General features: G+C 36.1%; 3 protein-coding genes across 5 annotated transcripts in view; all 3 read left to right on the top strand.

Annotated features, from left to right (window-relative positions):
• The window catches only part of LOC107677462 (general transcription factor IIH subunit 4-like), a 10,161-nt gene extending 7,920 nt beyond the window's left edge, over positions 1-2,241 (top strand). Inside the window, exons 12-14 of the mRNA XM_016472372.1 lie at positions 1,350-1,428; positions 1,876-1,937; positions 2,044-2,241. Of these exons, the coding sequence (XP_016327858.1) occupies positions 1,350-1,428; positions 1,876-1,937; positions 2,044-2,154 (252 nt within the window). The 3' untranslated portion in view covers positions 2,155-2,241. The remainder of the gene's footprint in view (positions 1-1,349; positions 1,429-1,875; positions 1,938-2,043) is intronic.
• Positions 2,242-3,575: 1,334 nt separating this feature from the next.
• On the top strand, positions 3,576-12,720 carry LOC107677461 (SH3 domain-binding protein 5-like). Of its 2 annotated transcripts, none has more exons than XM_016472371.1 (7): positions 3,576-3,845; positions 3,940-4,192; positions 4,455-4,517; positions 5,798-5,926; positions 8,799-8,960; positions 10,660-10,833; positions 11,257-12,720. In XM_016472371.1, the coding sequence occupies exons 2-7, from the start codon at positions 3,947-3,949 to the stop codon at positions 11,878-11,880; spliced, it is 1,398 nt and encodes a 465-aa protein (XP_016327857.1). In that variant the 5' UTR covers positions 3,576-3,845; positions 3,940-3,946; the 3' UTR covers positions 11,881-12,720. The 2 variants fall into 2 exon arrangements, with proteins under 2 accessions (XP_016327857.1, XP_016327856.1); XM_016472370.1 differs by having other exon boundaries at positions 3,918-4,192.
• A 7,055-nt stretch (positions 12,721-19,775) lies between these two features.
• The window catches only part of gabbr1b (gamma-aminobutyric acid (GABA) B receptor, 1b), a 121,819-nt gene continuing 116,948 nt past the window's right edge, over positions 19,776-24,646 (top strand). For both annotated transcript variants that reach the window (XM_016472365.1, XM_016472364.1), the window contains exon 1: positions 19,776-20,565. The gene's annotated coding sequence lies outside the window, so the exon portion shown is untranslated. The remainder of the gene's footprint in view (positions 20,566-24,646) is intronic.

Genomic DNA, 24,646 nt, shown 5'->3' with positions numbered 1-24,646 from the left:
AGCTGTATTTTCAGCATCATTACTCCAGTCTTCAGTGTCACATGATCCTTCAGAAATTATTCTAATATGCTGATTTACTGCTCAAGAAACCTTTTTTATTTATTATTATTATTATCAATATTTAAAACAGTTGAGTACATTTTTTTCAGGATTCTTTGACGAATAGAAAGATCCCAAGATCAGCATTTATCTTAAATGAAAAGCTTTTGTAACCTTGTACACTATACTGTACCATTCAAAAGCTTGGAGTCAGTTTATTTTTTTTTTTGGAAAAGAAATTATAGAAATTAATACTTTAATTTAGCAAGGACGCTTTACATTGATCAAAAGTGATGATAAAGACATTTATAATGTTACAAAAGATTTCTATTTCAGATAAATGCTGTTCTTCTGAACTTTCTATTCATCAAATAAACCTGAAAAAAGTCTACTCGGCTGTTTTCAACATCATAATAATATTTTTATTTTTTTGAGCAGCAAATCAGAATATCAGAATGATTTCTGATTGTTCATATACTTTATTTATTACCTGGAGATGACTTGACAAACACAAATAAACCATATATTGTCGCAGTCATATGTTTAATGTCTTCATGTTTCCAAACGTTTCTGTTTTTCTGTGAAAAGTAAACAACTCTTTTCATACAGCGATAGCTGGATGCTTTTGTCCATATTTGTGATTTCCTGGTACGACTTTCTGCGCGAGAGCGCCTCCGGCTTCGAGTATGAATGAAACACACACTGCATGAGAGTGTATAGCGCTCCGAGATGTTCATCTCGCCTTATTCTGGGTCCAAATAAAACATCAGGTCATGCACAGACTATCCTGTCTCTTTGAATTTAAATCTATATTTATTCACACTGGCTCTTGAAAACCTCTATGCAAACACACTTGCCTGAAAAAGTGCTGGGGATGAATTTACGTGATATGTAAAAGTGGGGGGGGGGGACACGTCCCCCGCGTGATCTTCGCCCCTGGTTCAGTGTAATGTTTAATGTCCTCAGCAATCTTTGTAGTCCCATTTAGCCAATGGTTAGCAACCACTTTTTTCAAGACAAGTAAAAGTTTTAAAACAAATCACAAAGGGGTATTACTGTATTTTATGTGGTAGAGTAAAATGTGAAAATATCTTGAGCTTGTGTTCACCACAGACCATATTTCAGGCATTTAACCAAAATGCTAACTGTCATCTTCCAGCTCTCTGTAGTTTCCCCTTATAGGCTTAGATGTCCCTTAGGTGTCTCCCTTGTGCAATATGGTGAGGTTTATCATGAAAACTCTATACTGCTATGCAAATATTCACTGCTTGATGCATGAACATGTTTCCGCGTGTCATTTTGTCTTTCAGACCCCAGTCCTTCCCCCAACCATCACAGATCAGATCAGACTGTGGGAGCTCGAGAAAGATCGCTTACAGTTTACTGAGGGTGAGTCTGTCTTTGTGCTTATGAGACCAGTTCTGTAGTTCCAAAGCAAATTTACATTGTGTTTCCTTCAGATAACACTAGTACATATTACATAATTATTTTTATACATTAGTAATTTCAGTTATTTAAATAATACATTGTTACCATTGTATTCAAATGTAACCTTTGGGAATGGCTGTCTCAATTTTATATATAAAAAAAGAAATGACATCTTGATGATATTATGACATAAATAATTTGTTTCCATTGCATGGGTGACCTGCAGGGTTCATTCTCTCAAATGTAAATGTCAGACTGAATAAGATGTGTGTTAGAGAAATGTAATGCAAATAAAAAATTAGCATTGGAATCAGGTTTGGGGTAGGGGTCAAAAACGGCATCTGAAAATATACTAACGCCTCGGTGATGCATTTTGTGTATTTTACACCACGTTTTTCTTTCTTTCAGGAATGTTATACAACCAGTTTTTATCCCAGGCTGATTTTGAAGTGTTGCGGGACAGGGCTCAGGTAAAAAATATAATCTTTCCATTTGTACTAGCTATACTTCATAAGCAGCGACCGGCTGTCCTGCAGTGATGCACACAGTCCTGACAGTATAACGTCTGTCCTGCAGGATTTAGGTGTGCTGGTTTGGCAGAACCCCGCTCACAGGGTCATAGTGGTGACGCCACATGGACACAGCGAGGTTAAGAGATTCTGGAAGAGACAAAAGAGCCATACATAAAGGAAAAAAGGAAGAACAGCCCTGAAAGACTACAAAATACATCATTCACTTGAGAATTATTCTGAAAATTACAGCTTATTAGATGGACAGGAGAAATGATCTGTAATGAGCACTATTTTTGTGTATTTCACTGCAAGTTCATCTGTCTAGAGAAAAAAAAAACTGTTTCTATACATAGTTCAAAGCTTTTTACTGTTTATGAGAGGTATTTGCATTATTATTCCCTTACTGACTTAATTTAGCTTTTGTACTTGCTTCATGTGTGTGTCTGAGGTAAACTGACTAAAAGAAATACTGTTTACACTGATTGCTATCTCTTTTGACATGGAAATTTAGGCCATGAAATGTACATTTCAGTCACATGTAATTACGGGGAAAATGACAGAATTCAGTTTCAGCTTTTAGGATGATGGAGAGGAATAAATGTGAGTCTTAATGGGTGAATCTGATGAAAACTTCCAGTTCACATTTCCCACTATTTTTAAAAGATGAATGAATAAAAATTATATACACTGAACAAAATGATAAACGCAACACTTTTGTTTTTGCCCCCATTTTTCATAAGCTGAACTCAAAGATCTAAGACTTTTTCTATGTACACAAAAGGCCTATTTCTCTCAAATATTGTTCACAAATCTGTCTAAATCTGTGTTAGTGAGCACTTCTCCTTTGCCGAGATAATCCATCCAGAGAAGTGCTCACTAACACAGATTTAGACAGATTTGTGAACAATATTTGAGAGAAATAGGCCTTTTGTGTACATAGAAAAAGTCTTAGATCTTTGAGTTCAGCTCGTAAAAATGGGGGTAAAAACAAAAGTGTTGCGTTTATAATTTTGTTCAGTGTGTGTATATATATATATATATATATATAAATTATGAATAAAAAATAATTATATTTGAAATAAAATAAATAATGCTTATTTTTAGGACCATTCATATATTATTTTCTGGAGAATTTCTATTTCCAAAACAAATTTCCATTAAAATGAATGCAATAAATAAATAATAGGAATTATAGGCTAATGAGGTATTTTCTTTGCAATATGGTAATAAGAAAAATACGAAAATGCACTTAATTATCAAAATAATGTTAATAATGTCACACGTTTTAATGTAATTTATTACATTTGATGTTTCAGGATAAAATACTACTTTTTAACGTGAAATACTTGATAGGTTTCTCAGATCACATATTTTACTTACACTTAGTTGTTTTTGCTAGTACAATAAAACAATTGTAATTTTGTATAAGCCACCACTGTTATCAAATAAATAAAGAAAATAACAAAAAACAAATTTTTCCCCCGAGTTACTTATACTGTTTGAAGATCCCTCAGTAATTTAGGATGATTTTACAGTAATAATAACAATAACTGGAGTAACTAAGAGGGAAACTTTGGTTTCCATGGAAAATGTTTGTAACGATCATCCTGGCAGCTAGAGAGAGAAGGAGAAATAGGGAGGGTAAGAAATAACGGAAACTATCAAGAGTGACTGTCTAGTATCTGTCAGGTCGGAGCTGTCGCTGTATTTGCGAGCCCTGAGCAGGTCTGGAGAGGCTGTGATTTCTGCAGTTAGCCGCGAAGCTAACGGTTTAGCTCGGGTCATTCTGCGCTGACGGCTCCGCTGCAAACAACACGCCTGCGCCGTTAAATGACTCTCATTCTCCGATTATGTAGCACTTTACCGGTAAATTCTCGGGTAGATATAAATGTATAGGAATGGCAAACATTTAAGCACTTATATATTCTGATTTCTAAGAACAAAACGGGTCATTCTCAAGGCCACGGATGGAACCGGGGCAGCAGCGTGAGAACCCCCCCGGATCCGGGGAGCCTGAGTCAGGGGAGTGGAGAGAGGAGAGCGCCGCGGTGGAGACTGGGGCGAAGGACGATACCCTGAAAAACAGAAGCGGGGATGGAGGAAACGAGGAAACTACGAGCAAAACCGAGAACACTGTGGTGGCGGAGAAAGATAAGGCTGAGTTTGATGAAGATGAGGAGCAATATGAGGAAGAGCTGGACCCCAGGATTCAGGTAACGTTAACGTTATTAGGATTTGGACCCAAAATAAACTTGATATTGTGACTATGACTGTGAACTCTGTGAACTATGGCATATATTATTACACAGTTTGCTTCAATTAATGGATTATAATAGCAAAATGTTATAATATGATTTGTCTGTCTGTGATTTTGCTGGTTTTGTATAAATTAATATGCCTTTGTCTGTTATTTAATACTTCTGTTAATAGTAAACTAATGTCAACTGTCTTCCCTCCCTGTTTTGCATTTGTCAGGAGGAGCTGGAACACTTGAATCAGGCCAGTGATGAGATCAACAGACTGGAACTACAGCTGGATGTGAGTAATATGTATGACACTATGGCTGTGTCTCAAAATCTAGTGAGCTCACTACTTAGACAGTGTCTTTAGATGTTAAGGGTACACATCCTGTTTCAAAATGCACACGTGATGCCCTAAAATGGGACACAGCCTTAGAGAGAGCTTCAATTTTGAACGATATAATATCTTGTCATTACATTTGGTTACAGTAGTTAATAATAGCGCTCACTTCACTCCTGTTCTATTGTCTTACCTCTATTTTGTGAAGCTAGAATTAGTTCCGGCAAGTTTACAATCTGTGTGACCAATAAATAGATTTCTTTTTAATGATCAGTGTCTGGTGAGAAGGGCTGATATCATAGTAATTTATATTGAACATAATGCAGTTTAACAACAGCAAATGAGATGTGCACAAAATTGATGAAGTGCAATGACACAGTGTTTATAATATACACTACTGTTTAAAACTTTGGGATCGGTAAGAAATTTTTAAAAGAAATTCATTGTTCAATAAGGATGCATAAAATTGTTCAAAAGTAACTGTAAAGATGTTTATAATTTTACAAAAGATTTATATTTTAAATAAATGCTGTTCTTTAAAAAGGATTATGGTTTACATTAAAATATGAAGCTGCACAACTGTTTTCAGAATTGATAATACTAAGAAATTTTTATTTTTTTAGAAGAAAATCAGCACAGAATGATGTCTGAAGGATCATGTGACACTGAAGACTGGAGTAATGATGCTGAAAATTAAGCTTTGCATCACATGAATAAATTACATTTTAAAATATATTCAAATCGAAAACAGTTATTTTTATTTGTAATAATATTTCACAATATTACTGTTTTTACTGTGTTTTTGCTCTGCAGTCTTGGTGAGCATAAGAGACTTCTTTCAAAAACATTGAAAAATCTTATCAACCCCAAACCTTTGAATGGTAGTGTATGTGACGCAGTGTTTTACACAATATTTTCTCAAAATTCCTTTAAAAAAAAAAGAAAAAGGGAGAGAGAAATAAGTCAAACTAGCCATGTGGGCTAGTTTGAGTTCAAGCCCTGGCTTGAACATTTATTTTGGAATCCTAACTATGCGTTCTGTCACACTTTATTATTTTCATTCAATATTGTTTATTTCGCTACTGTCTTTGTGAGCCATGTTTAGGTTGAGTGCCCATCAGTTGAGAACCACTAAATTAGAGTATTAATATATCTATTATTTACGTGTTTTACTCAACGTGCCAAATTAAGCATTGTTTTTCTCACTCTCTCATTATCTCTTTCTAACACTTGTTTAGGAAGCGAGATCCAGCTACAGGAGGATCCTTACAGACTCGGCACGCAAACTCAACGCTCAGGGCTCTCAGCTGGGAGCCTGCATCGAGAAAGCCAGACCTTACTATGAAGCCCGTAGACTTGCTAAAGAGGTGTGTGTGTGTGTGTGTGTTTGAGAGCAAGAGAACATAACATTGCGAACTCAGATGAGTTCAAGATGTTTTTGTAGTTTGCTGATTAATTTCCAGTCTTTCATTATTGCGAAAAATCCTCCCGCTGAATCAGAAAACTTTTCTCAATGCAGTGATGGTGAAAGAGAGAGTGTGTTAATGTGATTAACCCTGATAACACGAGATGTGATTTGCACATCGCTTTTCATTAGCATTTTGCAGCCAATTTCGAATATGTAATTAAACTGATGAAAATCGTTTAGCTGAGGCTATAGAGAGTAATTGAAAACAACTGAACCAACACTGAATTTAAACTTTGACTTGGTCGTCAGCCCTTCTCATGAAAAACTGTAAATAAGATTGAGTGTGGATGAGTAGACAAGCTCAATAAATGTAGTCGTTGTTTTCCATATTGATTAAGTTTTACAATTAAAAATAGCTGTTTTCTATTTGAATGTATTTTAAAAGTGAATTTATTTCTGTGATGCAAAGCTGAATTTTTATGTAACTGTCCTTAAATTATTTATTTGACAAATGACGGTAATTTTCTGCAAATCTGTGGCAGTTATGGAGGGATTCGGGCAAGTGGATCCAACTTTGCCGCCTGAGCTTTATTGCTATGAATCGGAAAAGAAAGCTATGAAAGCAGAAAAATGTGCTGTTGCTGCTTGATCTCGATTACCAAAAATCACATTGTATTTGATGCTCAACTCAATTAAATCAAATGGGAAAAAAACATTGTAATTGTATATTATATATATATATATTGTATATATGTTTTTTCAAGCAAAGCAAATTTTGGAAGTCCACTGGAAACATATTTTCATACATTTTGGCATATAGACAAACTATGTTGAAGGTGCATGTTATTTGGCAACATGCTTGAGCAAAGTATTCAAATGTCTGAGGATTTGTATTGTTCCTTTTGTTTTCCTCAAATATATACACCTATTGATTATTCCAGGCAACAGCCCTACTTTTAAATCGACAGCTGACATGGAATTTCTTATTTGTTGTCTCTGATAAATGAATAAATTAGATAGCATACCCATTTAAAGAAGTCACTGTTCGCCAGCTCTGGTATATATACCATATATATGTGTGTGTGTTTGTATGTGTGTTAGACAGTTTGCATACTACTGTAAAACACCCTCGAAAATGTTGCTTCTTTAAATTGATCCCCTTTAGAGCAGCGCTGCTTCAGCCATACACATTCAGACAGATAGCTTTGGCATGGCATCATGTCTTGTGCTGTTGTTTGAGCATGTCGCCACGAGCTTTGCATTTTTAAGACAGATTGTCAAGTTAAAAATAGTCCAACTTTTAACAAAACATGTCTCGAGACCTCTAAATTCTGTTATTTTTCTTTGCTCTCTGAGCACGGATACATTTTATGTAGCCTCCTCCATTAGAAACATGTCTGTGTCAAGTGAACCCAAAACCAGCCAAATTATACAGGTCTTTCTTAAGACTGATTAGTCGACTAGTCATACAGGCCAGCCACAGTCTGGTAAATTACTAAAATTGTTTTTTTGCACATGCACAAAATTAAAGCAAGATCCAGTGCCTCTTAACACTTTTGAATTCAGTTCTCGTATTTAAGTCTTATACCTTCTGATAAGGTTTCCTGAGAAATATGGCATAGTTTTCTGCAAATGATGTGTGTCTGCTTTTAATAGTGACCTTATGCTTTAAGAAACCCTTTTATAGGCATATTTTACTCCTCCCAAGTGATTTGAATAAATCTTTTCCAGTCAATATTGTTCAAAATAAAGGCTACATTTACACAGCAGCAGAATTTGGTTGTCAGTCCTGTTTTGAATGCTAAATATGCTTACAAACCTTTCAGTTATAAACAAGAGCGGTATCCTTATTTTATATTCAGCCTTACCTGCTGAGATTTTCAGGTCTCACAACTGAATTTTGAGAGCGAGTTCAATTGAACTGTGCTGTATGAACCTCAATGAAGAGCCAATCTCTTCTGCATGTATGTGTTGAGGTTTCTCAATTCTACTGTTGGTTTATTAAGCTTTGGCTTGAACCTTACATTTATTACATAATGTACTTTCGGTTCTGATGAGACTTTCTGGAGTTACACTTCGCCATCTTAGATATTGACTTTTGTTCCTGTCACTATGTTTACAGGTGATATTCATGGCTATCGCAACAATAAAAAAGGGTCTTGGCTTCAGATATTCAGTCATACAGACATCATTCGATCCCCTCCTATAAACTGAACATTTGAAGTGTCTGCTAGTAAATGCAATTGTCGATATGAACCTAGCCAAAGTCCGATATCATCCTTGGCGAGGATGCCATATTTCTAGCAAGTTATCCCAATGAAATATGGCCTGACATTCCCGGTTCCTGACTTTTATTGATTGGTTTGGGTGTTCTGATCTGTGCACAGCAATTTTCACTGACAGCAAGCCAGGCTTTTTTGAGCTAAACGGTTTTCAGATCCAGCCTTGTTTGCGGTACGATTGGATTGGATGTCAGCTTTACAGTCCTCAACTCCTATTGGCCATTTCATCCTCATTATTTAAAGTGGATGGTTATGGTTTGTGGTTTGAGAAGTACTATACAGAGTACTTCTCTCTTATATTTTCTTTTATTGCATAAAAAAATAATATTGCTGTTGAATTGTTATATTCTTCCATACTAATCCCACATCCCGTAGCTAGTGTTTTATTACATACATATAACCTGATATAAAGTTTGGAAGGATTTGCAGTGCCTATTCACTTTATGGCTCTCTGTAAGGTCAGCATCCCTTCCTCTGATTGGCTGCATGTTTACAGAGCTGAGTGATTGATTGCTATATATGAAATATGATGGATGACCTTACCCACAGGCTCAACAGGAGACCCAGAAGGCAGCGCTGAGGTACGAGAGGGCTGTCTCCATGCACACGGCTGCCAGAGAGATGGTTTATGTGGCTGAGCAAGGTTTATTGGCTGACAGGAACACATTGGACCCTACCTGGCAAGAGATGCTAAACCACGCCACGGCCAAGGTATGACCCAGTGACTCAGCATTGCTCTTTGATAATTACGGTAATAGGCGGTGGCATAAATTTTCTCAAAAACACAAGTGCTCTTAGGTTTACAACAGGTCTTAATGGCTAAAATCAATCCCTCGTCATCACAATTATAGGTTTTGTTTGTTAGATCTTAATGTGTCTTTAAATGTGCACAGCTGGTAAGTGTGGATTTGATTGTCACAGTGGGAGCAATCAATAATGCTGATGAATGCACACCTACACTTAAAGATCAAGGTTACATTTCTTCATTTATATTTTATTCAAGCCCTGCCAGTAAAATGAAGCAGCACTTTTCAGATGTGAAATTATCCTACAGTTTTTTGTTTCCAGTTGGGTTGTCACCAAAACTTCAGTTGTCGATACCAATGTTAGTGAAATTTCAAGATTCTTGATTCCAAATCCAAAATACTTACATACTATTAAATCACTTCTTTATTATAATCATTCCCTCAAGTTTTTCAATAAATCATTCAAGTGAACAGTCAGTAATAAATTAAAGAACAAATGACATGCAAAATAGCAGATAAAAACAATGGAACAAAGTTACAAATGAAGTAAACACTGATTCAGGTTTATAAATGAATCATTCAAGTGAGCAGAGAGTAATAAAGTACAGAAAAATAACACGGAATAGAACAAAAATACAAATTACAGTGCTTGAAGTTTTCAAATTAATCATTCAAGTAACTAGTCAGCAATAAAAAAATGATAAAAGTAAGAAATTACATGCAATAGAATAGCAACAATAGAACAAAGATACAAATTAAGTAAACAATGCTTCAAGTTTTTTAATTAATCATTTGACTAAACAGTCAGTAATAAAAAAAAATATCCAAGAAACAAATTACAACAGAACGTTTTATTACTGACTAAATGGTAATACAAATATCAAAGAAACAAATTACAACAGAACAAAAACATTGGATGTGCCTGGTCTTACTGTGGATGATTTATTGGTGCATGTTATTCCAAAGAATAATATTGTCTTTGTTATCTTTAATCCAGATGTAATAACTTTCTCTGCAGTGACTTTTCTCCTGATGTCACTCAGGCCGAATGGTTTTCTGGATAGCCAGATAGTTATTTTAGCAAACTCACATTCAGTCTGGCTCTATTCTGTTTTGTAATGCCCACTTTTAACAATTTATTCAATTCCCAGATAAATAACAAAAGTCTTGCTTTTTTTTCTTTGTCAGTAACCTGTCTTACTTCACAATTCATGTTAACTTAAAGCAAAAAAAAAAAATCAGTTTACTCAACCATTTTAGTAAAAAGTCAGCAATAAAATATAGAATAAAGAAACAAATTACCAGTGATATAACAGCTAAAAACAATAGAACAAAGAATAAAGTTAACAGTAAAAGTTTCAGAAACGGCAAAAACATTCAGAAATATATTGAACAGCCACACTGTAGACCAATTGATATTATTGAATTTTCTTTAACCGTTAGTATCAGCTTGATACAAAAGTACTGTATCTTTAACATTCCTGAATGCTATCGTCAATCTAGGTTTCTACAAACTCTTAAGAATAATCCGTTATTGACGGTTGATGCGATATCAACTTGTCATATCTTTGTATGAATGATACAGAAAGATATGAGAATAAATTCGATTAAATGTCTTTTGAGAACGGAACAGGATATCACATTTGTCATGGTGCTGTTTGCAGGTGAACGAGGCAGAAGAGGAGCGTTTGAGGAGCGAGAGGGAGCACCAACATGTCACTCAGCTTTGTCAGGAAGCAGAGGCGCGTGTGCAGACTTTGCAGAAGGCTCTTAAGAGGGTCATTATCAAGTCCAAGCCTTATTTTGAGCTCAAGGCTCAGTTCAACCACATCCTAGAGGTATGCATCAGAGACTGGCCTCTGCTGTAAAGGTATTCAAGGTCTGCTGGCCATATCGATTAAAGTAACAAGATGAAATCCTCTATGAAATGCAAACTAGGTGTGGACGGAATGAACAGAAAATTGACTTGTAGCATACAAACTATTAATTCAAACTATTTTTTTTTGTTTATTACATTTTGTAGTATAAAAAATAGTAGTATACGTTATAACATCAGCCAATTATTGGTTATTGGACATTACATGAAAATAATTGGATTGAATTTCAATATTAGTGCATCCCTAAATATTCTAAAATATTTTTCTGATTGGATGATTCTCTTGTTTCTGTGATTGCTATAATGTCATTAATATATTTGTTGCATGAACGTGACAAATGGTCTTTTTATTCATTGTTTTATGATTATCACCACTCATTAACAGGAGCACAAGTCCAAAGTCGTCCAGCTGGAGGAACGGGTGGCGAAGGTGAAGACCCGATATTCTGTCGCCCTCCGCAACCTTGAACAAATCAGCGAGCAGATCCATGCACAAAGGGGTCGCATTCGTGCCGCCAGAGAGCGCAACAGAGCCCGTGGGGGGCGGAGCTCTCCGGTGGGGGCGGAGTCTGAGGGTGTAATCCAGTCAGGGGCGTATGCAGGGGTGGTGGCCAATCCTTTAATGGATAATGACTGGGCCGATCAAGAGAAAACCAGGCAGTGGGTGGAGAAACACAGGGATGCTGGGTGGGGCAGGAGAGAGAGGGCGGAGAAGGCGGGGTCAGACTCCATGTCAGTCATCAGCCTGCAAACCATCGCCTCCGACCTAGAGAAGTTCGATTCTGTGGAGCACTTGGGCGACCTTAGTGACGTCGGAAGTATAATAGGTGAGGAGAAAGAGGCGGAGAGCGAGAGAGGATTTAGGGTCGACGATAGAATAGTAGAGAGAGAGGTGGCGAACCTCTCGAGACAGGATGCAGAGAAAGGTGCCTCAGGGGCAGACAGACAGCAGAGAGATAGAGAGCGTGAGAGCTTTGTGAAGCAGCACCACAGAAGTGTTAGTTTGTGAGGAAACAGGAAATTAGAGTTGCCTGTTACTCCACCCCAATCTTGGAGGGCTAAAGCTTGCCTGCAGGCTTCCAGGCGAGACTCTCAACTGACTACAAATGAATCAGACTGAAAACACTGCATTTGCTTAAAGGTGAAGTGTGTCATTTCAGCGCCCCTTGTGGCAAAAACATACAGGTTTCCCGAAACACACTCTGCTATTGGTTAAATAAACAGATGATCCCACCCCCAAACTTATGCCATTGGTTGAGCCAGTGTTGCTGTGTCAGGCTGGTCGGGATGATCAAACAAATAAAGTTAACACTCTTCGGGAAATCAACATACTAACGGCACTAACTGTGGAAGCCCGTTTCCACTTGAGAGTGGGGAGAAAAAAAAAAGTAATTTCAGATCAAAATATATTGTCACAGTTAAGAGAAACAAAGTCACGATGGGCATCATTCATTAAAGTTTTGTAAATATATGAGTAAATCTGAATGAATTTGCACATAAAGTGGACCTTCCAGAAAACTGTCCTTCAGATTCACAAACGCTTCAAACCTCAAATTTGATAATTAAACAAGTATTAAATGAATTCAACAATCCACAGTTAGCATAATTCAATTACAGCTATGCATCATATTTGTTTATTAATGAGATTTGTTTTCACATTTAATTAATTGGTTAACTAATTCATTTTTTTATATGAAATTTGTTTTAGGAACAATTTGTTGAGGAATTTCATATAACATGACTCCGAAATTTTACGTCAGAATGGCTTTATGAACAAACAAATTCTTCCTGTTCATGTTTCATGAATGGAGGCCCATTGTAAGACCTAAAGCAATTATGAGAGTCACATTTGCAAGTTTTGTTATTTTATGTCATAATTGTAAGAAATAAAACTGCAATAGTCTTGTTAATTTTATTATATATATATATATATATATATATACACAGTATATATATATATAATTTATTTATTTTTTTTTACTGAGGATGGTGGAAACTGGCTCCCCTAACTAACAGTGCTACCACACGCTTCAGATGAGCGGAGAGCTCCTCCAGGGGTGATGACTAAGATTCAGACATTATAATGAATCCATTTTTGGACATAAGAAATTGAGTAATCGAGAGGAAGTAGAATATTAACACACCTACACTGATTGACGTGGCATTATTGTAAAACTGCACTGTAGCGGAGGGGGTTCAGATGTTCTCTGCAAATTAATGAATAACAATGAGGGGGGTGAGGTGGTATTTTAGTCAGTCCACAGGGATTTGTAGTTCTCACGCTCTGATCCTGTCTTTTCTTGGTTACAGTTTCACTATCGGTCAGGGAACAGGGAAAAAAAAGACACTTCACACAATGCGAGACAGAGGGAAAACAAGTGAGAAATGGATTGAACATTGAAGATCAAACTCACATCTCATGCTCTTACATTGGAGCTCTATGGGTACAGTTGTACACTTCCCTGATAGGCTTCTGTTGTTAGTGTGTAACTTGAAACACTTTTTTTGGTTTGTTTAGGAGAATGAAATTCAACCTCACTCAAAGTCTTTTCTGTGGTGATGGATAATATGACCCTGTTGATCAAACTTAACTTGTATGCAACCTGGAATATTTTTTTTAAATAATATTGCTGTCTTTGGTTCCCATCTCCATGTCTCTCTTTTAGCAAGTGTAGATATCTGGGATACTTGTTTAATTTTTTATTTGGCTGTCAGTTGGTATTATTTTGTGCAACATGTAACGTTAAGTTCTAGGTCATCAATTTGTGGCATTTATGATATATTTTAGATCTAGAGTACTGTTTTTATTGATTTTGATCCATTTGAGAGGTTTTAGGTCAGTCCAGGAATGTAAGAGGGTCTTGTCTTGGCAGAAAGACAAGAAACAGTACATGTTTACAAGTGTGTCAGTTCTGCTGGATTTTTACAAGAAAAGTTGAGTAAATAATACAACAGTGGAGCGACTGAATGATGTGTCCTTGATGACATAACTGTGTTTTGCAGATATACACTTTAAAATCATGTAATATGCTAGCTGTTTGAACAAACCGTGCTGTAGACAGTACAGTATTGTTTGCAAGTTTACATCCTACTCTCCTCTCCCAAATGTTTTGTTGTGTACAGATTCCTCACCTCTCCTCATAGTAAATAGACGATGATCTGTAGAATTAATCCAGTATGCTGCTGTCTCTCTCCATTCATTAGGTCATATGAACTCTGTGTATATACAAGCTGATGTATGATGAATACAAATAATCCTTACGTGACTGATACTGTAACTTATTCTGTAAATGTTAATTTATTGCACAGTAAGAGATATTAAAACTTGAATTGAACAACTATGCTCTTCTTTTTCTTATTTAATCTCACTTGATAATTATAGAAGTATTGTTTATTGTGACTTTATATCACATGATATGACTATATCTCACAATGTAACAATCAAAATTTTGACTTTGTTTCTTGTAATGTGACACTGTAACTCACATTGGGACTCACAATTGCAACTTTATTTCTTTGTCTCTTGTGAGGATTTATTGCTATTTTGACATAATTAACTAAAAATGTGATTTGTTTTCTTGCAATGTGACTATATCTCTCAATTTTGACTATTTTCTTGTAAGTGTGACTTTATATCTTATAATTGCAACATTCAAACTAAAAATCTGACTATATATCTTACAGTGTCATTCTATATCTCTCAATGTAGACATTATTTATTGTAATTGACTTTTTTTTCTTAATTGTGACATTGTCTACCAGTTGTGACTTTTTTTCATTAATCTGACACTATAACTCACATTGTGACTTTAAGTGCAACTTTATAATTGCGACTTTGTCTCACAATTATGAAGATTTATTTAAAATGTGCCTTTATATCTTGCGATGTGACTCTGTATCTCTCAATTCCAAATTTATTTCTTCCAAATTTATTTCTTCTAATTCTGTCTTTATTTCTCGTAATTGTAACTATGTCTCCCAGATGTGACTTTATATTTCGGAGTTGCAGCTTTGTTTGTAGTAATGCAACACTATAACTCAAATTGTAAGTGTGAATTCATATCTTACAATTGCAAATATTTTTTTTTGAGACTGTAACTAAATGCTACTTTCTCTTACAAGAGATCAAGTCGAAATCAAGAAAAATAAAGTGACTTATAATTATGACTTTTATTTCTCGTATATTGTCTCACAGTTGTGACTTTATTTCTCATAATTGTGGCTATTTCACAACTGTGAAGATCTATTGCAATTCTGATATTTTAACTTACAGTGTGACTCTATATCTCTTAATTTCAAATGTATTACTTGTAATTATGGCTTTATTTCTCGTAACTGCACTGTAAAAAAAAACTAGTTTTTACAAAATAATTTTGGCAGCTGTGGTTGCCACAAATGTGGAGTGTCATGCAGGGAATTCTGGGAATATCAGTTTACAGTTTTTGACTAAATTATACATTGATTTGTTATTTTTACTTCTAAAAACTATTAATTTAAGTAAAGTAAAATTAACTGCATTTTACTGTAAAATTACATGAAATGTCTGGTTAGATATTTTACAGTTTTTCCCTGTATATAGTACGGGAACTTACTGTTAACCTATTAACCGTTTTTTTCCATAGCGTTTTTACAAAATTGTCCAGTTAAAATTACACTTATTTTTTACAGTGTGTGTCTATTTTATTAGATGCAACCAGATTATGCATGCTTGCTGTAGTAAATGAGAAATGCACTTACTCGTGGGCCACCACAAGACAAGGAGTGTCCTGGACGGTTGCTGGGGCATCGCTGTGCAGTTGCTAAGACGTCCTGTAGGCTTGTTAAAATTGCTAGCCCTACGTATGAGCAATAGTACCAGTTACGCTTGGCTTAACAAACACCACTAATTACCAGTTACATTGAAAGTGTCTCAATAGCTTGGTAATTGTAATCAAGAAGAATGGCGAGTTCCCAGGTTTCTAAGGTATTTTAAGCTGAATGTTGAGCCGAGAGCAGTGGGGCACTGCAGCTACTTGAAATCAATCAGATGTGCTGGAGAACAGGACTTCCATAATGAAAAGAGAGAGAAAAGTCTTCAGTCTTTAATTATTCAACAATGATATAAATATCGAGAAGAGAACTCATAGAAACCGGCCGCTGGGGAGAGAAAGCAGTGTGCGAGGACTAGAGCAAAGGATGAATGTGATGTAAAATGCGATAATTGTCATGTTGAAAGGGCAGTAAAAGGGAGGATGAGGGCAGTTTAAGGTGAGAGACTAATTTCACCGGCAGCATTTGTACCCAGAGCTGCTCCCGCATTTTTTTTCTCTCTCTCTCTCTTTCTGGTTTTCATTATGTTGAAATTTCTCATTCAGGACTTTGTGACTCACTGATTCCACTGCTGGGATACCTGAAGGGAAGCACGTCAGAAAATGCATTATTTTGATTGTCAATTTAAAGAGGTACATTACAGACTGGAACGAGCCTTGTTCCTTCACATACATCAGAACTTATTTATAGATGTAGCATTTTTATCATTGATGCAACTTTTGTTTGTTTAAAGGGGTCATATGATGCGATTTCAAGTTTTCTATCGTTCTATCGTTCTATCGTTCTATTTATTGTTCTATCGTTCTGTTGCTCTATCTCTATCTATCTATCTATCTATTATCTATCTATCTATCTATCGTTCTATCGTTCTATCGTTCTATTTATTGTTCTATCGTTCTGTTGCTCTATCTATATCTATCTATCTATCTATCATCTATCTATCTATCTATCGTTCTATCTATCGTTCTATTGTTCTGTCTATCTGTCATTCTCTATGTCATTCTGTCTCTATCATTCTGTTATTCTGTTAATTGTTCCATTCCTCCTATCCATTGGCCGTTCTCTCTCACTGTCTCTCACTATAATGTAAGGTATTAATATATTAATATAAGAATATATTATATACTAACTAGATTTTTAACATTCTGAATGTTATTATTGTCATATTCCTGTCTCCAGATATTGCTCTTTCAGTGTAAATCTGTACATCTGTTTTTTCCCCACTTTAACATCCACGGGTCAACATTTTATAAACCTAACCACTTAGAAAAGTAATAGCACACATTTTGAGATATGCAAGCACCACTAAAAATAATTGCTTCAAATTAATACTTCAAATTATTCATAGCCACGTAAACCAATACTGCAGAGAGAGATACATGTGGCTCTTCCAGATGAATGGTAACGTGGAAACAGCACCTCTTGTTTGAATACACATCCCCTACGGTGAAACTATAGTGCTTATGGACTGATGTAAATGATTTGCCTCCACCGCATGCCGCTGTATATGTAAATGAAAGCTCCTTGAAAGTGTCTGCAAAAAAACATTTGCAGAGGGGAATGATGAAGTGCTCCCTATCCTACTGTATTCCTCTGTTTGCACTAAGCAAGGACAATCTATTGTCATGAATATGACAGCGTCTGTATGAGTAATTACTGCAGCCCACTGCACACTGTCCAGTTTCCCTTCCATCTAATGGGAGAGCACAGAACTAATGCTCAGAAGAGTTTGAGAGTGATCCTCTGATGAAACGAGATGTGGCAGTGGTGTGGCTGTACGTATGGTCATCCATTTGATTACACTGGTGCACCACAGGTGGTTGTAAACATGAAAATTGTGTCACATTTCTTCTCAGCAAATCAGAAAGTTTAAAAGGTCATTATTGACTTTGTGGGAAAGAGACTGCTGAGGTGTTGACATCCTAATGGACTAGGTCTATAATTAAATGTTTGCCCGCACCCTCACTCACATGATAAATGCTGCTCTCATCAAATAGTGAGATATCATTTTCAACCAGCATGACTCATCCTCTCAGCTTCCACTGCCAAGAACAGAGACACAGGATTTAGAGCAGCACTCTCACAGAGGAACTCTTCCATTCCCAAGCTGGAAACAAGAAACTGGGAACTAACTTTTTATTTCTTCAAGGAAATACAAAAAGAGAATAGCTGTTCGGTCATTATGTCGATTTGTAGGCCAATCCAGAAGGATATTTCACCACTGGTTCCCTTGGGAATTTCTTAGGTTTTTAAGAATAGTTTTAGGATTATGAATAAAATAATGTGTTGAAAAAACTTAGACTTTTTTTTTTTTTTAATTCTGAAGCAGTTGCTACAAAAAGATGTATAGTTTATTAAGAATACAATGTATTAAAAATGTTTTTCTTTAAGCTAATATGGAATTTATGTTGTAGATCAAAACATCTCCTCAAAACAATATAAACCACAGCCCTAATTTTGTTGTAAATTGTCATTCTCAAAACCCACTGACAATTCCTTAGAGAATCCATGGCTCAAAAATGCTAATTTCCAACTGGGTAATAGGACAACAAACTGAATAGCTTTAGTTGTAGATAAGCTTAGGTTTATAGGCTTTAGTTATGATGCTTTGCTGTTGTCACATAACAGAAATTATCAGAAATTGGCAGAAATAATCAATTACAAAATTTAATATGCAAATAGAAAGAAGGCCGGTGCAAATCTGCATGCAAATATACATGTGCGTACTGTAGTAAAAAAAAAAAAAGATGTAAATAAAACTCAGATTATTAAATTTTACTCATTTTAGTTTTTCTACTCTAAAATTTAATGTTTAATTCAATGTGTTACTTGTTTATTTGTAATTGTGAAATTTACCAGCATTTTCTGAGTAAAACTAATTTCTATACCAACATTTTTCAGTATGTATGTGTATATCTACCTATACACACACACACACACACACTGAAACATATTATAAATTATATATATATATATTAATGTAATATTCAATACATTTAATAAAACAGCATGTTAACTAGTTTGAGCTTTAAAATCTTGCAGCAGCAGTAGTAAAACAGTTCAAGTAAAACAGAATGCTTGAATATCAACTTCAAACTAAATTTTCGAACAAATCTTTTAATCAGAATTGTCTGCAAAATGTAATAATAAATATACTTATCTTGTATATAAGAATTGGCTAATGAATCTATCTGTAGATCAGATGGTAAATTTGTAGATGCTTATAGAGTGAATGTGTGCACACAGCTGAAAAATATAAAGATCTTCTAAATAAACTAATATAATATATAATCTTTAAATGTCAAATTATTGAGTGCAAAGAACAGATAATTGTGGTAAAATCTCTCATTTGTTCATAGATTGCTTCAAAAGTGCAGGCTCAAAATTTGGAGCAAGATCTAAAGGCCAGAACAGGGGAAATGTGATGGTATTTAACGAAATAAAAAGTGAATAAGTGAATTTATAAGTAAGTAAGTAAGTTATATTTTAAATAAGCTATTAAGCAGCATATAAGTTGTTGTTTATTACCGCTGCCAGTTAATACAAGCTTGAGCTGTTTTTTTTTTTCCTGTAGGGAATACAATGCTGCCTTGAAAGCACTGTAATAATGCGTAGTCGTCCAGGAAGTGACCATTGAAGCACCAACCCAGCTAAAAAAAAAAATCTTAAACCAGCCTAAGATGGTTTGCTTGTCATAACTGGTTTATGCTCTCCCAACCTGGATAAGCCAGGATGTTCAACTGGTCTGCCAGCTAAAAAGTGCTCGAAACCCGTTATAAAACCAGCCAACAGACTAAGCCAGCAAATCAGCTTCGTTCCTCACAAAAGAAGACGCTCCAGTCGACGAATAAATATAACACAAGGACAGAATTACTACATACATCAAAGTGACACTTCACTAGAAGAGGAGATCTGGAGACCACGGGCTTCCATTGGCTCATGCACCCTGCGCAGGGAGGAGGTCTGCACTATTTAACTGGGATAGAGCGCACCATCTGTCTTTCCGTCAGCCAATGAGCGCTTTAATTCCCACTCTATTCACCGGCGGTGTCTTCATGTAGTGTACAGACTGCACACTACAGACTGCAGATGAGAGAGAGGCGCACTGCCCTGTGACGTCGCGAGCGAGCGAGGGACAGTAACGTTACCGAGAGCGCGAGGAAGCGGAGGGAGGCTCCGCGAGCCGTCGTCGTCCGTCGTCTGTGTGTAGCTACCGTGTTTCTTTTTTGCCGGTATTACATCATATATATTCAGTCCTGACTGGCTTCCACAGAGGATACTCTCATGAGCCGTTTAATTCCCATCGATATTTGGTATTTATTTTTTACCTGCAAGTCTTTTAGGCGACGGAATCGTGGCAAGTACGCTAGCGTCTGATGTTCGTACGATTTGCGAAAAACGACAGTCCGTCGGAGGTGTGTAAACAGTAGTGTGTCAACGTTTACGTCAATCACAATCGCTTCTTTTTTGCGTGTGCGATTTGTTGTATTTGTTGTCAGTCGTTGTAATCGAGCAATACGTTTACGCGAAGCACAACTGAATATCTTGTTTTCTGATTATTATTATTTTTTGTTATTTAAAAAACATTCGACTGTTATTTAATCGCCTGAACATTTAAAAGCAATTGTGCAAGGTTAATCTCGCACACAAGCGACGCACGCAATATTAATCGTACAAGAGCAATTTTACGCGCACGGAGACAGAAGTTTAATACGAAGCTGTGCGTAGTGAACGCCTAGCGCGAGCAATTAAAAGAGCATATTTATTTACCTGTCGTCTTACTAGTACGCACACGCACACACACACACACACACACGTTGGCTATATCAAGCATCCCTCAAGGACCATCTCCACAGACCGTACCCAAAAGAGCCTGCACGACGCAGTAAGTAATATAATTGTGTGCAGTAATTGTTCTCGTCAGGGGTCTCATCTACCTTACAGTGAAACAATTTAATTGAATGTGTCTTTATGAGGTTGCTTTGCAGTTTCGAGCCACCACTCACAGACGCGGTGCTCAGAAACACCAGTTTAGCTGATGCAGTGTAGAAATCCCACTAAAACGTGGTTTCAATGGGCCCTGCAGCGTAATTGAGGGACAAGTTGACCTGAAGTGTTTTTGAGGGCTAGTGTTCTCGAGTCTTGCGTTTGGATGGTCGCTGTCCGCGGTGCTGAAACAGATGACAGCTGATGTAGAGCAGTGTTTCTCGATCCGGGTTCTGTGGGAGACCCAGTACTGCACATTTTGGAAGACTGCTCCAAGACCTAAAATGAGTACAATGAAAAAAAAAAAAAAGTTAAATTTGTAATTTATCTTAATTATATTATGTAAATAATTGACATATTTAAAAGACAATACATATAATTTTACTGTTAAAATGTTTTGAATCGAATTTTTTTTTGCACTGAGCTCTTTTTTTCACTTTTTTTTCCACATTTTTGGCCTTTAAATAAAACGTATTTTGTTGTAAGAAATCTTCTACCATTATGTGTGCAAGCTCCTCTCCTTGTTGAACTTTGTTTTCTTTGTTTTTTCTTTTTTTCCCCACTGTAAAATATTGTAAACGTTTATTAATGAGTCTTAATAAATCTTAATTACCTTATTTAAAGAGATTCACCTCATTTAAATTATATTGAAGACCACGCGTAGGCTGTTTTGCAGTGAAATATATATTTAAAAAAAAATTAAATTCCCTGTGTGATCCATCAAAGATGCATTTTATTACTTTTTAGTTTGAACTATTATTATTATTTAAAAATGTATGATGTTTAGTTATAGTTTATAGCATCATAGTCGGGTTGCATGTGCACTGAAGAAAATTGCAGAAATTCAGAAATTAATAGTACATATCACAAATAATTACAAAGTATCGGGAAAAGTAACACATTGAATTAAATGTGAAATTTGGAATTATAAAGACTGAAATAGTATTTTCTTGTAAAAAGAAATCACTCTCATGCACACATATATGCATAAGAATCGGTATCGGAGGCAAAAAAGGCGGATCGGAGCATCCCTAACAGGAACCCTGGGGAAAAAATGGTTGAGGAACACTATAAAAAAGAGAGGCAGATGAAGAGGAGAGGGTGGCGGTTGAGTGGTTTTGATTGTTGTGAATATTGATGTAAAACAGGGGTGCCCAAACTCGGTCCTGGAGGGCCGGTGTCCTGCAGAGTTTAGCTTAAACTTGCCTCAACACACCTGCCGGGAAGTTTCTAACATACATACTAAGAGCTTGATTAGCTGGTTCAGGTGTGTTTAATTAGGGTTGGAGCTAAACTCTGCAGGACCTCCAGGACCCTCCAGGACCGAGTTTGGGCACCCCTGATGTAAAACATAATCTGGGGTATTGTGCTACAGTTGTGAATTTGATTGAAATGTATCTTATGCATGAGTGTCGGTATGTGTTTCATGCATCGTAAAGAGTGAAAATGTGCAGTTGTTACCGATATGAACTATTTTTATCTGATCTGACACTAAAAATTAAGTGTATTGGTGCAACCTAATATTCAGTCATCTTAAATAATATTTTTCACTTGAATTAGACCAATCGATTTAGATATTAGAACATGGCACATTGTCAGTGTGCATAACATTTTTACAAAACATTTTACAGTGTTGTCTGGGTGGGCAATTCTGAATGCCACCCTATTAAAAATAAAGATTCTTTATTGGCATCGATGGTTCCATGAAGAACCTTTAACATCCATGGAACCCATGGATTCCAGTCCACAAAAGGTTCTTTGTAGTGGAAAAAGGTTAATTAAGAAATGTTCTTCACACTAAGAAAAAAAAATTATTCTGTTAGAATGCTCATTAAAAGGTTCTTTGAGGAACTCAAAATGGTTCTTCAAAGGCATCACTGCAGAAAAAAAACCTTTTGGAACCTTTATTTTGGAGTTTTGTTGATTTTTTTGTATGTATTCTTGCAAGTAGTCGGAAGCTCTTACTTATAATGAATCATTTAATTGTTGTTAAGTCATTTGTTTATTATAGGTTAAGTAACAGAAACATCAAGGTCCTCATAAAGGGCAGGACCACTCTTTGCCTCGGCAATGGCTTCGTTTCTTCTTGAATTCTGTTGAAGACGTCCTAAACTGTGTGTAGTGTGAAATTGCACTATTTAAGAGGGTAATTCTTTGAGTAATGAAGGTGGAAATGATGTGTCAACTTTAATACAAGTGGGAATATAAAGAGGGAAAGATGTCTGCAACATTGAGGGTATATGGCCTTCTAAAATCTAATATTCCTGGGCTGTTATACAACAATCCTGTGGAATCATGAGACCTAATGACCTTCATAAGATCTATTATCCCATACAATTAGAGTTCCACAACCAAGTTTAACAAGTGGGTTTGGCTTTCTCCAAACATTAAGCCTGTCTGGATGTAGGTAACAGAGTGAAAGGTCACTCATCAAACCAAATTACTTTTGTGGGTTTTGTGCTCCTCATATACTGGCTTTACAAGCATTTTTTGAGCTGCAGCTTTGTAAAATCTTCCTTTCCACAGTATGTTCTTCTGGGACACAGAGGTGCCGATTCAATTCTGTGAGTTTTATTTAAGCAGTACTTTTGTGGCATTTAGCAATCATGCTGTGAAGGCCGCCTCTGTCAGTAAGTGCCAACTTTCAGTCGCTATTCTATTTCACTGATGCCGCTGGTGCATGTCTGGCATATTGTTGTTATTTCTGAGATGTTCTCCTTGACATTTTAAGTCATTTGATAGCTTTGTGACTGATGCACCTGTAATTTAAGCACAGGTTATTCAGCCTCGCTGGCACTATGTTATGTGCCTGGTATTTCTTTGAAGGCTCAAGTATCAAAATGCTAACAGTCAGATCTCCTTTATAGCTGACACATACTGCAAAGTAACAATCAGCTTAGTGTGTGACTCACCTTTGCAGCTCCATTTAGGTTTTCAGCGTTAAATGACCATGTTTGTATCCATTTTGCCCATTACATGTAGACTACTGCACATTTTATGCATATATGTGTGCATGAGAGTGATTTCTTTTCTCACATTTGTGTTTGGATGGTAGGCCTATATCTTACTGGTAATATGAGGAATTTGTCTTTCTGTTGAGGTATTTTTATTGCAGGCTGTCTTTATGCAGGTGTAGAGTGTCTGGAAGCGTAAATGGAGTTAATTGGCATTTCCATTGCGTACTACTTAAGTGTTCATCAGCAAAATAACCCCCCCAGGGGCCAGAGAGTGAGTTAACGAACTCTCTTAATTAGAGGAATGATGAATAATAAAGTTTTTTATCACGTCCATGTGGATTTCCTGATGGAATGCTATTTATGCATCTAGATCAAGAGAGCTGCAGCAATAAAAATACAGTTAGAGTAGAAGATATACAGATATTAAACTTGCATTGGATAGATAGATAGATAGATAGATAGATAGAAAGAAATTAATTGGGACACACACAGAATGCTTATGTGGTTCATCAGTTTAAACAAGAAGATGCAGCCCCGCATGTTAGTTACTGTAATTGTTTGAAGTGTCCACAGTGTATTTGCCCAATGGTCAAACATTTTGTTTGGATTCACAGATAGTTTGTGAAAAAGATCATGGCCTGTCGAAGCATGTAAACAGTGTCTGCTATTAATGTGAACGTGAAACAGTGTTCACAAACCTCACCGTTTTCAGATGGGAATTGAGTTTATTCATTGGCTGGATCATTAAATGTGTGCATATGGAGCCTGGCGGTTGGAGGCAAAGGGCTGAAAGTAAGAGGGATTCATAGCATCATTTAAAAAGGAAAGTTATTTCAGATTCAGAGGCAGATGAGCACGTTATCACAGTTTGATAGAAGTTTACAAAGGCAAACATTTTTTTATTATGAATAATGCACACCAGTGAATCATGCACAATAAAACCAAAAATGTGCGTTAAAAAGTAAATAGCGTCCATTTCGATTTTGTGTTGACTTAAAGGACATTGCTTCAGCAAACCCCATT

Source organism: Sinocyclocheilus anshuiensis, unplaced genomic scaffold (assembly GCF_001515605.1).
Source record: "Sinocyclocheilus anshuiensis isolate Anshui unplaced genomic scaffold, SAMN03320099.WGS_v1.1 scaffold804, whole genome shotgun sequence".
NCBI classification, from domain to species: Eukaryota; Metazoa; Chordata; class Actinopteri; order Cypriniformes; family Cyprinidae; genus Sinocyclocheilus; species Sinocyclocheilus anshuiensis.
Note: the sequence above shows the minus strand (reverse complement) of the source record. Positions and strands in the feature narration are given on the sequence as shown.

Excerpts from the sequence above, each read along its gene's own strand:
- LOC107677461 (XM_016472371.1), top strand. The coding sequence starts at position 3,947 with ATGGAACCGGGGCAGCAGCGTGAGAACCCCCCCGGATCCGGGGAGCCT. Across the intron at positions 4,193-4,454 it reads AGCTGGACCCCAGGATTCAG|GAGGAGCTGGAACACTTGAA; the intron begins GTAACGTTAACG and ends TGCATTTGTCAG. Across the intron at positions 5,927-8,798 it reads CCCGTAGACTTGCTAAAGAG|GCTCAACAGGAGACCCAGAA; the intron begins GTGTGTGTGTGT and ends CCTTACCCACAG.